Source organism: Spermophilus citellus, assembly GCF_964194105.1.
Source record: "Spermophilus citellus genome assembly, chromosome: 6".
NCBI lineage: Eukaryota > Metazoa > Chordata > Mammalia > Rodentia > Sciuridae > Spermophilus > Spermophilus citellus.
Window position 1 is genome coordinate 158,060,055 of NC_138187.1, and position 17,930 is coordinate 158,077,984.

At 38.3% G+C, this 17,930-nt stretch overlaps 1 protein-coding gene across 7 annotated transcripts in view; it reads right to left on the reverse strand.

The window, feature by feature from the left end:
• Positions 1 to 17,930, reverse strand: part of RABGAP1L (RAB GTPase activating protein 1 like) — a 647,569-nt gene that overhangs the window by 116,716 nt on the left and 512,923 nt on the right. For all 7 annotated transcript variants that reach the window (XR_014022598.1, XM_081298896.1, XM_081298894.1 and 4 more), the window contains one exon: positions 16,493 to 16,621. Coding sequence is in view for 6 of the 7 variants with exons in the window: in XM_081298896.1 (XP_081155022.1) it covers positions 16,493 to 16,621 (129 nt within the window). In the remaining variant the exon portion in view is untranslated. The remainder of the gene's footprint in view (positions 1 to 16,492; positions 16,622 to 17,930) is intronic.

A 17,930-nucleotide genomic window follows, 5' to 3' on the forward strand; every position in this document is an offset into this window, starting at 1 on the left:
GAAGTAGCTGCAGAAATGCATCATGGAATCAGATACAGGGAGCATGAGGATTGTCTATGGAGGACAGTATCCTCTCTCATGTCTCAAGTATCTTAACGTCACTCACTCCCTGTGCAGACCTCCTTACTTCCTATCTACTCACATAGCCTAGTCTCATACAACAGCAAATGCAGGTCAACAAATAAAAAGAGAAGTAAAATGAATGGGAAGGAAACTGTGTCCCTGATATGACCTTGAATGGAAATTAACCTCTTTTAGTGTGATGACAGCCGCTGAAATAGTTAAATCACAGAATCTTTGTGATTTAAAAAGGCAGAAGTTTATGTTTTGTTCACTCAAAGTTCAGTTGGCAGGAGAGTGAGTTTGGGGGATTCTGAACCAGGCAGTCATTCTGGAACTCCATCTTCGGTCAGCCTTCACATGTAGCTCCCAAGGCCACTCTGGATATTGAACTTTTAGTTTCTTGAAAAAGGCCAAATGCCTTTCTGACTGAGGGTCTTGAAAAATAGTATTTTCTGTTTAGAGGGTTTTTATATTTTTCTTTTTATTATCAAATATATTTTCATATAAAAAAAGCAGCTGCTGTGTATGACTCCTACACACTTGAGCTCAAAGGCCAACACAGTCCATTACCCAGCTACACCCCTCTGGAAGAGGAGGTGTATGAAGGCACTGGCTTCCCCCAGCACACTATTGACAGAGAATCCTTCAGAGGTCAAGCTTAATAGCTGTCTTTTATCTCCTGTGCCTATTATTAAATGCCAAACTGTAGGCCACCAAGAACCAGCAGATACGCAGAGAACAAAGAATGGGTTTAGAATTTACTTATAGCTCAGGATTCAGGTGTTCTCGTCATTTTTGGCTTCTACAGATTTTGCTTATTTTCCAATTACATGAGACACATTTACAAATATAGTTAACTATTTTATCTAAAACTAACTCTGAATCAATTCCACTACCTCCACCCCACCACTGCATCTCTCTCAAAAGTGCTTACCACTTTTGAGATCTGGTCTCAAATCTAGGGATTGGCCTAGGGATAATCCACTGCTGCTGTAGCTCCAGCCCTTTTTATCTTCTATTTTGAGACATGGTCTCAAACTTGCAATTCTCCTGCCTCAGCCTCCCAAGTTGCTGGGATTACAGGTGTATACCACTGTGCCCAGATATTCCACTCTTTATCAGAACAAAAATTCCTGTATGGTGCACATAACCACCCCTCTTCAGTTGGCTGCTCCTATTAATCATTTAGGGCCTGAGCTTAAAATGTCACTTCCTCTGAAAAGTTTTCCTTGGTGCTCATTCCTCAATCTAAGTTAGCTTATACATTTTTTTTTCTCTTGTGACAACTTTCTCTTTCCCTTTGTAACCTCTATCACAACTTGTAACTATATATTATCTTTGTATTATTTGTCTCTTCCATTATTCTGTAAACTTCAGGAGAAGACGAATCTTTTTTTCCTGTAATTATTACCAATCAGAACACTTACTACAATGTTAGGACATAATAAATGTGAAATACTTATCAAGTCAAAGAACTAATGAATCCCAATCTAATATGATCTAAGACTGGCGATAAAAAACAGAATCTGGAACCAGACTGCCTGGATTCAGACTTTGGCTCTGTGACAAATTAGCCAACTAGCCTTAAAAACTAGGACTTAAAAATTCTTTGCTAGGGGACTGGGGTTGTGGCTCAGTGGTAGAGCACTTGCTTTGCATGTGTAAGTCACTGGATTTGATTCTTAGCACCACATATATAAAAAAAAAAAAAAAGAATAAAATAAAGGTCCGTCAACAACTAAATTTTTTTTTAATTTCTTAAGTTTTTTTTTTAATATGACAGCAGAATGCATTACAATTCTTATTACACATATAGAGCACAATGTTTCATATCTCTGGTTGTATATATAGTATATTCACACCAATTTGTGTCTTCACATCTGTACTTTGGATAATAATGATCATCACATTCCACCATCATTAATAACCCCATGCCCCCTCCCTGCTCCTCCAACCCCTCTGTCCTATCTAGGATGGAGTTAGAGAATATCATGGTAAGCAAAGTAAGCCAATTCCAAGAAACTAAAGGCCGAAATGTTTTCTCTGGTAAGTGGATGGTAATCCATAATGGGGACAGGCCATGGGATGAGTGGAGGAACTTTGGATAGGGCAAAGGTACGGGGAAGGGGCATGGGGGTAAGAAAGATGATGAAATGAGAAGGACATTATTATCCTAGGTACATGTATGACTGCACAAATGGTGCGACCCTACTTTGGGTACAACCACAGAAATGAAAAATTGTGTTCTTTGCGTACAATAAATCAAAGAATATTCTGCTGTCATGTATAACTAATTAGAACAAATAAATAAACTAAAATAAAAAATGGCAAGGCACACAAAATCATAGGAGAAAAATATCATATCCTTCTGCAACACACTCATAGCACTTAGTTCATCTGATCCATCAGCAACTCTGTGGGAAGAAAGCCTTAGGATCTGTTCTTAGGCTCAGTTTATCTAGGATAGCTGGGAACACCAGCCAAGGAGGCAAGGTTAAGTTGTGGGCCTTTGACAGCAGCAAGAGTCTCTGGGCATTACAGGCACGTCTGTCTACTGCAGCAGCTTCCTGGGAAATGCAGTACTCATGGGTTTTATTTTCTAAATGGCAAAATATTAGAACTTTCCCATTATCTTGGGCCTTCCTTTTTCATCTATATTTTTCTCTAAACACTGAGAATATATTACATAACCCCGCCCCCCATGTGTTCATCTCCCCCCCTCCTATTCCAGGTCCTGGATTGATCTAAATAGTCACTGGAGTTTAGATCTTGTCATATTTCATTAAGTAAAGGTCTGATTATTTTATAAAGAACAACATTTTACCTTTTTATCTGGATAGACCATATACTCATGACATTCCATTAAATAACAACAATAACAACAACAACAACAACAACAACTTTAAGGTAAGTTTAAGCACATTAACCTTTAAAAAAAAAGTCTAAAGTTAAGCAGGCATGGTGGTACACTACTGTAACCTCCACTGCTGTGGAGGCTGAGGCAGGAGGATCACAAGTTTAAGGCAAACCTCAGCAACTTAGTGAGATCCTGTCTCAAAATAAAAAATAAAAAGGGTGGGGCATGTAACTCAGTGGTAAAGCTCCCCTGGGTTCAATCTCCAGTATTGTAAAAAATAAAAAATAAACAAGATGCAACCATTCTATACTCAGGGGAAAAAATGTGGAATATGCATTGGAAAAAACTGCTGTAACACTCAACTTAAACTTCTTATTGAAATAGGAATATGTGAATTTAAAGGTCAGCTGCTGCTCTACCTTGTCTAGGAAAATTTAAATATTTTGGAAGATTCAAATTAGTCTTTAAATCTTTCACTGAATATTCTCATGTGCTATTGTCTTAAGATGTTGGTGTTCATTTTGGCAATATATTTTTCTCTTCTTCGTTGATTTATGCGGTCTTAACTATTCTTTTTAGAGTAAACATTGTTCAATAGTTCATGCACAGCACAATATCTTATGAAAATAAATTAAAATTAAATACTTAATTTAAATTTTTCCTTAAATTGCCTATAAATTCCCCCTCCCCCAGTACCAGGGATTGAACCCAGAGGCCCTTAACCACTGAGCCACAGCCACATCCCCAGAACACCCTGCTTTTTTAAATTTTGAGACAGGGTCTCACTAAATTTCTCAGGGTCTCACCAGTTGCTGAGGCTGGCCTTGAACTTTCAATTCTTCCACCTCAGTCTCCTGAGCTGCTAGGATTATAGGCATGTGCCAATGCATCCAGCTCCTATAAATCTTTTTTTTTAAATATTTTTAGATGTTGACGGACTTTTATTTTATTCATTTATTTATATGAGGTGCTGAGAATCAAACCCAGTGCCTCAATATGCTAGGCAAGTACTCTACCACAGAGCCACAACCCCAGCCTTCTCTATAAATCTTAATAGCCAGGAGATAGAAAATATAAGTGGGCCTGGGATGCAGTCAGTGGTAGAGCACTTGACTAGTGTGTGAGAGGCCCTGGGTTCAATTCCCAGCAATGCAAAAGAAGAAAAAGAAAACATTTAAAATTTCAGAGTCCTCTGAATTTGGAAACCAAATTGGCTGATAGATAATAAAATGAGTGTCATAGACTGGATGTTCTATGTAAGCAGAGGATCTTGACTCAAGTATCACTAACAATTTATAAACATCTACAGCTTCTATTCTCATGGAACATAAACTGATACCAGGTTTACTCATTCACTTGTTTTGTGGAATGTTTTCTGTTTGTTTTACTTGAAAAATAACAACTCATGGTAAAAGGATATTATGAAACAAAAACTCTTAGTAAGTAAATTTTATTAAATGGTAAGGAAGTCTCCCTCTCCCTGTGACTCTCAGAAACTAAGGTACTGTTTTCTTTTTTTAATTTTTTTTTAAGTTGTAGATGGACAGAATGGACAGAATGCCTTTATTTTATTTATTTTTATGTGGTGCTGAGGATGTAACCCAGGGCCTCACACATATCAGGCAAGCTCTGAGCCACTGGGCTACGGCCCCAGCCCTAAGGTCCTGTTTTTATGTACTGAAACATAAACTTGTTACGCACAGATGTGGCAGACTGTTACAGGAGTGGCTCCCAATCAATCCTGGTCCCCATTTCCCTTGGGCAGTGCCCTCTTAGGCTCTCAGCCACACATTTGGTTTTGAGGACTCGGATGCTGACAAAGATGATACAGCATGGCTTGACAAGTGTTTGTGCAGTGGGTCCTGCCTTCTCGAAAACCATGATGCTGTGGAGTGCCAAGAATGAAAAGGCACAGGGAAGAGCCTTACCCTGAGCTGCCCACCAGCCATGCTCATGAAACCCAAGGAGTATTAACTACTGCTTAAAACCTGTAAGCGAAAAACAGCAACAGAAAACTGATACAATGCACAAGCATAAATATGCACAAGCACTGCTTGAATTTAATTCATGAAGCATAAAATATAATTGATAATTAAATACAAAATGTGACTATCACTCCACACAAAAAGAAGAAACGGATTGGTCTGTCATTTGAGATCTATATTAGTATTCCTTTGATTTTATTAATTTGACATTCTACCCTGTTTTAAAAGTCTGTGGCATATACTTCTGTTTTTGAAAATTTTTTTTCAGTACTGGGGATTCTACCCTGAGGCACTTTACCACTGAGCTACATTTCTAAACCTTTTAAATTTTTATTTTGAGTTTTTGCTAAATTGCCAAGATTCACCTTGTACTTGTGGTCTTCTTGCTTCAGCCTCCCAAGTAGCTGGGATTACATGTGTGTGCCACTGCACCTGGCTGGCATCTTTCTTTTTCTTCTTTATGCCCCCTCCCTTACCTTCATTCTCCTTCATCTAAGCCAATGAGCTTCTATTCTCCCTCCCCACACCTTATTGTGGGTTAGCATCCACATGTCAGAGAGACATTCAGCCTTTGATTTTTTGGGGATTGGCTGATTTCACTTAGCATGATAGTTCCTTCCATTTGCTAGCAAATGCCATAATTTCATTCTTCTTTATGGCTGAGTAATAATTCACTGTGTATATGTACCACATTTTCTTTATCCATTCATCTGTTGAAGGGCATCTAGGTTGGTTCCATAGTTTAGCTATTGTGAATTGAGCTGCTACATTGATGTGGCTGTGTCACTATAGGATGCTGATTTTAAGTTTTTTGGGTATATACCGAGGAGTGAAATAGCTGGGTCAATTGGTAGTTCCATTCCAAGTTTTCTGAGGAATCTCCATACTGCTTTCCAGAGTGGCTGCACCAATTTGCAATGCCACCAGCAATGTATGAGTGTAGCTTTTTGCCCCACATCCTCACCAACTTTTATTGTTACTTGTATTCTTTTATTTATTTGGTACTGGGGATTGAACCTAGGGACTTGTGCATGCAAGGCAAGCACTCTCCCATCTGAGCTATATCCCTAGCCCCATTCTTGATAAATGCTGTTCTGACTGGAGTGAGGTGAAATCTCAGTGTAGTTTTAATCCACATTTCTCTAATTGCTGAACATTCTTTTCATATTTGTTGACTGTTCACAGTTCTTCTGTGAAGTGCCTGTTTAATTCCTTTGCCCATTTATTGATTGGGTTATTTGTTTTTCTGGTGTTAAGTATTCTGAGTTCTTTATATATCCTGGAGATTAATGCTATGAGGTGCTTGTTGTGAAGACTTTCTCCCGTTCTGTAGGCTCTTTCTTCGTATTGCTGATTGTTTCCTTTGCTGAGAAGAAGCTTTTGAGTTTGATTCCTGATTTTACTTCTCGTGAAGGAAGTCAGATCCTGGGCTGGCATGGTGAAGATTTTGGCCTACTTTTTCTTCTATTAGACCCAGGGTCTCTGTTCTAATGCCCAAGTCTTTGATCTACTTTGAGTTGAGTTTTTGGGCAGGATGAGAGATAGGGGTTTAATTTCTTTTTGCTACATACAGATTTTGAGTTTTCCCAGCACTATTTGTTGATGAGGCTATGTTTTTGTCACCTTTGTCTAGTATGGGTTTGTCTTTGTGTCTTTTATTCTGTTCCTTTGGTCTTCATGACTGTTTTGGTGCCAAAACCTGCCATTTTTTGTTACTATAGCTCTGAAGTATAATTTAAGGTCTGGTATTTTGATGCCTACTGCTTCACTTTTCTCGCTAAGGATTGCTTTGTGTATTCTGGGCCTCTTATTTTTCTAAATGAATTTCATGAGTGTTTTTCTATTTATATGAAGAATGTCATTTGCATTTTAATAGGAATTGCATTAAATCTGTATAGCACTTTTGGTAGTAGGGCCATTTTGACAATATTAATTCTGCCTATCCAAGACCATGGAAATCTTTCCATCTTCTTTCTATAGTGTTCTGTAGTTTTCATTGGCATATAAGTCTTGATGTCAATTCTTATGACATAATTATTTTTACTTTAGAAACTAAGAAGTTTATGCAAATGAAACTTGAAGAAAAAATTTAAGTATTCAAAAATCACTGAATAATGATTCAAAAAATAAAATATGTAAAGATAAGAGAGGGCATCTGGTTAGCTAGAACACAAAGTGAGACAGCTGACCTCTCATGGGCTTAACAGACTCTTATGGGTCTGTTAAAGTGGAAAATTCACAAATTTATATTTTAGCTACACATATTCACAAATTTATATTTAGCTGCATAATATGATAAGATCTTTTTTTTTTTTTTTTTCAGATAGGTTCTTGCTAGGTCGTCCAGGCTGGCCTCAAACTTGTGATGCTTCTGCTTCAGTCTCCCAAGTCATTGAGATTACAGGTATGTGCCACCATGCCAGTTTATACACCATTCTTAGAAGTAGAATTCAGCTGGGCACGGTGACACATTCTGTAATCCCAGAGACTCACAAGGCAGAGGCAAGAGGATCATAAATTTGAGGCCAGCCTCAACAACTTAGTAAGACCCCAGTAATTGAGGAAACCCCTGTCTCAAAATAAAAAGGGCTGAAGATGTGGCTCAGTGGTATAGCACCCTGGGATCAATCTCAAGTATCAAAAAAAAAAAAAGGTAGAATTCAAACCAATTTCATCTTTTATTTTACCTTTCTATAGAAAGAAACCTGGCATACCATTCAGTGCAACGTAGGAGGATTTTTTTTTCTGGTTTTTTTCCAGAAATATTTTCAAGAAAAATTTAAAACCCAATATTCTTCATGTCTTATGAACAGCATTTGTTAACGGAATAATATAAACAAGTAGTAGATGGACTTCTTTGATCCATCCATATGCTAGGTGTTGGATCAGGCACAAGGCAACTGTGGGGGGCAAGGTAGAGTGTACCCATGAGGGGCATACAGACAGGGGAAATGACTCAAGATAACTATAATAATAGGAAAACACTTGCACTTATGCAGTGCATGATACAAAGTTTCTCACTTCTGTTATCCTCACAGCAATCCCATCTTACAAGTACCATATTCTTTTTACAGAGAGATAACTGAGATACACTGAGCATAGAAACTTGCCAGAGCTAACAAGTAGAGCATCCCAGACTTGAATTCCAACAGCACGGCTTCTGAAAACTACTAGGAAACAAACCATCCCACAGTGGTAGTCTGCTGGAGGAACTGCAGAGTCAGAATAAAGAGGCTGTTATTATTCTGGCCTGGCTTTTAAAGTGTAAATAAGAGTCTGCTTGACCACGCGGCTTCAGAAGGACTTGATAAATCATTCCGCCATGCTTCACAGATGTGCCTAACTTAATCACTTCTTACGACATCCCTGGGCAGCTGCATTACCTTGTTTCATGGGGAGGAGCTCACACTTGTGGAGATTCTGTGACTTTCTTGGGATCCCCTTCAGTAAGAACTGCAGCCAGAATTCAAACCCAGACCAGCATGCCTCCACCTTCTCCAGGAACTCTGCAGAGGGCAAATATTCCAGGAGGGAGCGATAGGATGTGACAGGGGCATGGCATCTTGGCATGAAGTAATGGGTATGTGTCCAGCTGAGGGGCATGGGGCATACTGTACACGAAGGCACTGCAGCCTTCTCTGTGCTGAGGAGAGCTACAATGAGGGGGTTTCCTGTAGACAACACAAGTCGGGAGCAGAGGAGACACTAGAGAGGACAGAAGGGAAAGCAGTCGGCCCAGCAAGTCAGGGCCTGAACTTGAATTCTGAAGGGTCCAACAAGAGCCTTCTGTGTCAGACAATCTACAAAATTTTTCTTTTGAGAGGGGAGGGCGATGTCTGCCATTTGACTTCTTAATCAATGGCCACCCTAGAATTTGTTAAAATATTTTAGGAAAAAGTTATTCAGGGCTGAGGTGAAACTCAGAGGCAGAGTGCTTGTTTAGTGTGTACAAGGCCCTGGGTTCCATCTCTAACATCACACACACATACAGAAACACAGAAGTTTTATTCAAGTGATTTCAGAAAACAAACTATGACCCTGTGTCTTACATAGTATTCAAATGATGTTGCTTAAAATACTCATTCTATTATAATACAATATAGACTATCTTCTACCCCTGAACATGATAGTCACGCTATGACTTACACGCACACAATTCACCGTCTCTAGTAAAAGAAGGGGACAAGGGAGGTTATGGTTTAATGTAATGTATAAGACAACATAAAGGCAGAGCTCTTAAAGGTAACAAGACCACCAGCACAGGGTATGTAAGGTAAAACAGAACTTTAATCAGCTGACATACATGCCAGAGGAAATTCCTTGCCAGCTAAGTGGGTTGATGGAAGTGCAAGGTGGTTGTGGGGAAAAAAAAAAAGATATTTTAGATAATCTGAGTGTTTAGGAAAAAAGAGAGAACTTGGGTATGCTGACAAAAATAGGAAACTGCCATGTGTTATCAGATGTTGGAGCTACAGCTCAGAGCTGCCACGCAAGATTTATGTTCAGAAGATGAGACCATTTTCTGGGAGACTGAGAAAAAAATTGTGTCTGGTCGACCATGAGAAGAACAAGGGTATGGGTCAGCTGAATCCCCTTCCAAATAAACCTGTTGAAGCTCTAACTCCCCAGTACTTCAGAATATAACTATTTGAAGACACGGCCTTTAAAGAGATAAGTAAATTGAAATAGAGTCATCAGGTTGGGCCATGACTTGACCTGTGCGCTTATGAAAAGAGTTTAGGACACAGACCTCATGGGCACAGGGACTACCACATGAGGACACAACAAGGAAGCCATCTGAAAGCTGAGGGGCCTCAGAGAAGTCAACTCTGCCAAAACCTGACTCTCAGACATTAGTGTCCAGAACAGTCAGGCAAAAGCCTCCATTGTTTAAGCCTCCCAGCTGTGTGGTGCCTTGTTATGGCAGCTTTGGCAACTGACAGCCTCGAAGCTGGGGGCTGATGAGGAACAGAAAGCACTGCCTCTTGAGGAAGGAGCTCTGAGAATGTCAGCTTTGGCTCTCGGAATAAAAGTAGTAAGAGCCTGTAGAGTGCAGCCACCCTCGGAAAGGGGCCGTGGAATAAAACACAGGCTAGACCACACTGATTAACGTGTGGTGCTTGTGCCCAGTGGGTAGCAGAAGCTTCCCGAGCTTCCACTACACCGCTTCTTCATGTGGTCTGTATTCCAAGATTCCTTTAAGTTATAATATCAAAAACAATTATTTGAAAGAGACTCTGTGGATTATATATGATGATTTGGGCAGGAAATATCTATGACAGAGGAAAGAGAAAAGGCAGACATTTGGGATGAAAGAAGTGACACCCTGTCCAAAGATGGGAGTAACAGAAAGTCCCCAGCTAGAGAATCTGCCAGGAGAAAAGCCAGCCTGTTAACAGCAGCCATGGATGACAGAGAGGAATACGATTCTTCCCTCAGTGTACGCACTTCCGTGGAATCTCAGAAAGCTTAACAAACAACATTTGGATATATGTAAATACAACTTAAAATTTCCACTATCTTTTTCTGGTTGCTATGCTCACTTAAAAGTTTTTTCCACCATTCTTAAACAAAAATTTTTCATGGGGTTGGGGGAGAGCAGGGAAGGAAAAGGAGAGAAAAGGGCACACTAGTAGAATAAGTAGCTTCTCCAGAGTATTAGGTTTAGTTCTTTGCTTACTAAATGCTAAATGGATCCAAGAGTTGGAGGAGTGAGAATAGCAACAACTACTAAGTAAATATAATGCAACTGTCCTTCATATCTCAGAGCAGAGGCACTGGTATCTGAAATAGTTGTGGTTAAGTGTTTGGAATAGAGACAATCCCTGACTTAGGATGGTTAAACTTCAAGGATTTTTCAATTTTACCAGGGCACCAAATCAATAACCATTAGCAAAAGCCATACTTCAAATTTTTAATTTTTAATTTTGACCTTTTCCTGGTTACTGGCATGTGTTATACTGTCACAGTGCCACCCCCAGTCACCACGAAATCAATAGGTAAGCAATGACACTGCAGTGTATGGCACTGCTGTGCCCTGATGTCCCACAGGCCAGGCAATCAAGTCCATGTTGGCTTGATGATGTTTCCAACTTATGACAGACTTATCAGGATGTCACCTCCTCTTGCAGTGAAGAGCATTCTTTCTAAATACTCAGGAGGTCCAATGGCCCAGCCTAAGCTGTTCTAAACCTAAGACATTGACATTGATTTTTATTTCTGCCTGAAAGAACAATAGTAAATCATTCCAGGAGGCAGCAACAAGAGCACAGAGGAACATTATTTCTTGTCTAAATCAGATGCTTAAACATGAACAATGAAGCATACTTAAAATATAATCTTAATATGAATAAATAAATAAACTCAAAGGAATGTGGATCTCACTGTAAACAGTTGTGGGGAAATCATTTATTACTGCTGTTCCCAACCCTGAAGCTCTAACTTAATTCTTCAACACTGACTGATAAATATAAATCATACCACCTGGATAAAAGATAATTGTCAAAATACTTCATAAAGTGTATAAAATGTGAAAATTCCCATTTAAAAGCATAACCATGAATCTTACTAAGTCTTATAAGACTACTAGGGGTGAATTAGGTGCAGGGAAAAAAAATACACTAAAATTTTTGAAGAAAGAGAAAATACTAAGTGGGGTAGCAACTCTGGTGTTCCTTTTTGTGTGAATTAAGTGTGGAAAGTATGTAGCACCAATTTTGGAATGTAGATAAGGGCATAAAGCTTTATTCCTATGTTATGTTATTTTACTATTTACCACTTTCTAATAAAAGATAAACCCATATAAAAATCATTTTTTTCATCCATTTATCTTATTTTTCTTTAGGGAAGGAAAATTTAATGACTCATATGTAGAACAGTTTATGATACAATACACAGTTCACCCATCAAGTTAATTTAAAAATGTCTATATCGTTTTCTTTTCAATGGACTTGCAGAAAATGACTGGCAGAAAGAAGTAGGCATAAGGGTAGAGAAAAAATAGAAGAAGCAAAGAAAGGTGATGAGTGCATTCCAGCTGGCTAGGAACAGTACAGTATAAAAGCTGTTTCCTAAACGTGGAGGGTGCCAGGTTCTGGGAACCTGGAGCTGCAGCCAATCTTCTCCACCTGTGGTCAGCTGTTTCAGAGCACATCCAACACTAATGTGTTCCTTGCTCAGCGAGAAAAAACAATTCTTAAATCTAATATACTCTGAGGATCGTGAACACTAACAGAAGCCTCTAAGGGAAAAAGGGAAAAGGTGTTGATATAGAAACTACTTCATCATCAGTTTCTTAATGATCACATCACTGAATCCTATAGCACAATTAACATTTCTCCAGCAGCAGATTAAGAAGTTAGACTTAATGACATCTAAATACCTGAAGTGTGGCTATCAATGTACAGAGGTATTTTTGGGAAAGGAACACTAAGTGCATTTTCATCAAAATAAACTTTTTCAGTGATGCACATGAGGGTTCACGTTTTAGATGCGTGGAGTCAACAACAGCTTCTGTGTGGCTTCACTGCTAATTCAAATAAAGCATCCATTTGGGAGACAGCGTCCTTGTTCACAGACCAAACAATGGCCAGTGATAAGCAGCAAGCAGCATGAAGAAAGGAGAAGCAAACTGCTTTAAATGTCAAAGTTCTTCGTAGTTTTTCTCTAGAGTGAAAGTTATTTTCAAAAAATTCAAATTCATGGTTACAAGTATGGGAGGAGGTCTTGAAGGGAAAAAAAGGAAAGTGTTGAAAAGGGATTCAGCACTATCCCATTAAAACCATCAACTGTGAAGGGTAAGATGGAACTGTACTCATCCACTCTGGGAGAGTGGGAAATTGTTCAGCACTGTGTACAGGTAACTGAGCTGGAGCACGACTTAGAATTTTCTGAGGCTAGTAGTTACCATAGCAACAGTGTGTCATTGGCAGCTACCTTTCTGGAATGGAGGAGGAAGACAATTTTGGAAGATTCCAGGTTAGGTGTAGCATTTTGCCACTAGGGCCCTCCTCATTCCCCCTACTCAAAGCCTCTGCCATCTTTGTTTATTTCAATGCCCCCCCCTTTGGTACTGGGAACTAAACCCAAGGGTGCTCTACCACTGAGCTATATCCCCACCCTTTTTACTTTTTATTTTAAGACAGGGTCTTGCTAAGTTGCCCCAGGCTGGTCTAGAACTCGGTCCAAGAATGCTTTATCTAACACTTAGCCTCTACCTGAAAGTCTGCCATCTCCTAAACTTTCCAACTGCACACCACTATGATGATGGTGAGATGACTCTCATCCTTCCCCATTCATTGGAACCCCTCACTGTTCACAGATTCATTAGTTGCAGTAGATCAGAATAGGGAGAGGGGAGGTGGTAGGAACAGTGGAATATAGGATACATATTAGTTTAAAAAAAACAATAAGCTACTATAAATTCAGTTCAGTGGGTTGTGATTAGCTTTTTGGTTTGGGGACTTTCTTGGGATGAGGAGAGAAATTTGAAATAAAATACAACACAATACAGTAAAACACAACGCATCAGAGTGCCTCAAACAATGTAGGGGTAAATCTCTCCAGGGATGTATGAGTATATATGTGCACCTATCTATGGCTCAGGTCTGGAATGCAAAAGCAGTTTCAAAATGTAGGTCTTGGTTTAAAAAACTGTTTGAAACTTAGTGGGGTGGCCAATGTTCCAATCCCTGAATACGTGTCTTTCTACAGTTTCATGTCACATCAGCCTCACAATCATCCACTCTACAATCATGTTGTGAATTAAAATGGTACCTACGGGATGTTAAGAAATAGAAATAGCTAAGAAATAGACACTCACCTTAGATAATATAGAAAAACAAAAACAAAACCCAAACCCAACAAAACATTATTCATACATTGTACAATTATTAAATTATTTAAGATTTTTAATTATTAAAATCTTATTCAAACCATTTGAAAATACTCATATATACCTGTGATGTCCAAATAAATCATGCTGGTTGCAAGATACTTCCCTTCCTGCAATGGTCTACTGGGTTCATATTTTGACTTATTTTCTAATGTTTTGTGTTTCTGTATCTCTTAGATCTCATATTTCTGGATTGTCAACTATTAGCTACCTTCTCTGAGAAATTTCATAAATTATATTGAGAAAAAAATCTTTCCTTATACATTTCATATTTTTGGATTGGTTGCCTGAGTTTTTGTTCTTAATCATTTGCCAACAGTATTTGATTTCCTAGAAAACACTTAACTTTTCACCTTACTGTACATCTTAGTTCTCACTCTTTTATTCTTAGAAATTATGTTTTACTTCAATAGATTTCTACAGCATCACCCCAATTCACAGTACTTCTCCTGGCATCTCTGAAGCAATCAGTGGCTGAAGCTCACTTTCAAACTTACCTCCTACAAAATTCAATCAAAGAAATCATGGCCACTGGAATACACTTCCAAAATCTACACACAGATGTGGTTTAGGCTTAGATATGTGGCCCAGCCAAATCAATCATCACACTTGAAGGCTTTAAGGAGTTTGTGTCTTCAGAGGTCTTTTTTGATACACTTGGAAAATGATCTTTTTGAATATAGGTTTCATTAGAAAAGACAAAATAACATTTTTTCCCTGCTCAGTTGTTAACTTTCAAAGCATTTAACTGTGTGTGTGTGTGTGTGTTTTAACATTTACAATGTACTTTAAAATAGGTTAAAACTCAAAACAAAGGCATTACACCATGAAAGTGTTATAGTGGTTATGGTAATTAAGAGAAGTCTCTCTCAATTATTTATTAAGCTCATGTAACTACAGTTTCCGTGATGAGTTTAATAAATTGATGGCAACTCTTATGTTTAGTTGCTCAGTTAAAAATCTATGGCATTGCCTTGATTGTTCTTTTATTATCATATCCACATTTAACACACCATAAAATCTTGTTGGTTTCTTTCAAGATACACCCTGTTGCCAACCATCTTCATCTCCATTCTATCTCTATCTCCAGGGTGGTCACTCTGATTCAATCTGTCATCATCTATCAATGGGATTACTGCAAAACCCCCTGTCTGATCTCCCTACTTTTTCTGCCTGTTCTTAACAAAATATGCATTGTGCTCCTCTGAGAACCTCAGACAGAGCCTATCATTCTTCCATTCAAACTCTTCGAGGGCTCCCCATTTCAAAATAAAGTCTAAGTCCTTATAATAATCACAATTTCTGTCTCCTGGTGAGCACACTGACTTCCTATTCTACTTCTCTGATTTCATCTATTTTACTACAGATACACTGACCTTCTTCCTATTTCTCAAACCCACTAGGCCTGAGCCAGCCTCAGGGTCTTTGTACTGGCAGCTGTGTCTGCCTAGAATATTCTTCCCCAGGGCAGCTCTACCAGTAACCCCTATCTCCTGTCTCATTCATTCTCTCAGTGAGGACAATACTGACTAACCAAGAACAGCCACAACCTTCCCCACTCCACCAATCCGACCCTGATCTTTCCCCTTTTTACAACTATTTATCACCTTCAAAAGTATTAAATTCATTTATTATGTTAATTATTTGGTGTCCATTTTTTTCAAGCAAGAATGTAAGTTCTATAAGACATGTCTGCCCATTTGTTTAAGATTATATAGGACAAAGCAAGAAAAGCCTGTTTTAGACGATGCTTTCAGTTCTCTGAGGAACTTAGAAAGTTTAAATCTTGATCTGCCCATTTCTATCCGGCGCCTGCCAAATGCCTACACATACATTGGTCCCTGCCATATGTCTGTTAAAACTAAACAAATCTTCTAAGGAGTTCAAAATTGAAAACTCTATCTACAAAGTTGTGATATTAAAGTGAGAATGCAAACAAATTTATTTTGGGTAAGAAGGTCCCTTAGTATATTTCAGAGGTATAAGAATCAATGTTGGTAAACTGGCTCCAAATCTTTTAAAAGTGTGCATTCTCACTTTATATCACAACTTCCTTTCGCCTTTCCCCTTTCCCCTTTTCTTTTGTGCTGGGGATTGAACCCAAGACCTTGTGCAGGTGTGGCAAGCACTCTGCCAACTGAGCTCTATCCCCAGCCCTAATATCACAACTTTGTAGATAGAATTTTCAATTTTGAACTACTTAGAAGATTTGTTTAGTTTTATCAGACATACTACAGGACCAATGTATGTGTAGGCATTTGGCAGGCGCCGGATAGAAATGGGCAGATCAAGATTTAAACTTTCTAAGTTCCTCAGAGAACTGAAAGCATCGTCTAAAACAGGCTTTTCTTGCTTTGTCCTAAATAATCTTAAAACAGATGGCAAAAGCAAAATATGAAGTCTGCTGCCATGGAAACCACTATCACAGCAGCACTCTCTGGAGCCCCACCTATAAGATAAATGTTTGTCTTCCTATTGTTACAAACTGAACCAGACAACTTTCACTTTAAGTACCATTAGAAGGTACAGCAACCACATATATACTGGCTGGATAAAAAGTCTTGAAAAATTAGCTCACACACAACCTTAAAAATAGTCAAAACCCTGCAGTATAGAGAAGATGATATTTACATCATTTGTTATGTTATTTTGCATTCAAAGTATACCTTTATCATATAAAACTTCACATCTTACTTTAATATTGCAAGCCTGCTCCATCAGTCTTCTCGCATTTTCCTCTGCTCTGTATCTCTTTGGAAGCTGAACTCTGAAGAACTTTAAAGCACCTTCAAAATCAGCCTGTAGAAGATCTTCCTTTGAGGTCTGAAAAAAAATCACCAAGAATTACCATTACATTTTAGACTGCATTTGGGACATATATATTACAAAAGGAATTTCTATTTTCCTGAATATATTTTTTTTTAGCTAAGGTCGAAAAGGTTCCAAAAGTTCTAGAAGCTTTTCCCAATATTTAGAGGATATTGCTATAAGCTAATGAAATCACTGTAACTTGTAGAAGCAATCTGAGAGTTAACTAATGAATTAATATTTGATTTAGACTACCTGAAGATCCTGGCAAAGTTTATTAAGTTACAGCTCTGAGAACAAAACAAAAAAGGAAAAAGAACTCTTGTACTAATCTATGACTTTACCTTGATGAGCATCTTAAGGACAGGACTACAAACATGACTGAAGACACAGACCATGCCACCGAAGCCCATTAGTTACATAAGAAATGCCTAATGGGAAGATGGCTTCAACTAATGACAGCAGCAGCAGAAGAAGTAAATTAAGCCAACTATTGACTTTTTATAAAAACTACTGCTTGCAAAATTAATTTAAAAAAAAAATAACCAGTTAGAAATATATATATTGATGCATTAAAAAAGACTGAAAGGAAACAAACAAAATGTATATCTGGCTGGTGGGATCACAGGTTTTTCTTTTAAATATTTGTTGTATTTTCTGCAGTAATGCTTTTGCAATAAGTAATAAGTGTTCTTATCAACAACCTTTTGTGAACACCCTGATACATATTATAGATTTAGGAGGAATAGTTACCCAGAAGTAAACCAAAAAGAAATTAGATGAGTTAGAGTCAGTATTTAATTGTCAAAAGCATCAGTAATTAAAAGAAATCACAGAATTATATGCTAGTTAAAAATGCTAACTTTGGGGGCTGGGGATGTGGCTCAAGCGGTAACGTGCTTGCCTGGCATACACGGGGCACTGGGTTCGATCCTCAGAACCACATAAAAATAAAGATGTTGTGTCCACTGAAAACTAAAAAATAAATATTAAAAAATTATCTCTCTCTCAAAAAAATGCTAACTTTATTTGGGCTGGGCTGTGGCTCAGCAGCAGAGCGCTCACCTAGCATATGTGCAGGGCCCTGGGTTCAATCCTCAGCACCACAAAAATAAATAAATAAATAAAATAAAGGTATTGTGTCCAACCACAACTAAATGTTTTTTTAAAACTGCTAACTTTATTTAACTTCAAATATAAGGATACAGCCTTTCAAATTAAAGACTGTATCAAAACAGTGTATAGTACGTGTAATTTCTGTTCACAACAGGGCTTAACTTCTTGTCATCACCACTAGGTCCAAGTCACTGGCATCTCGTAGCTT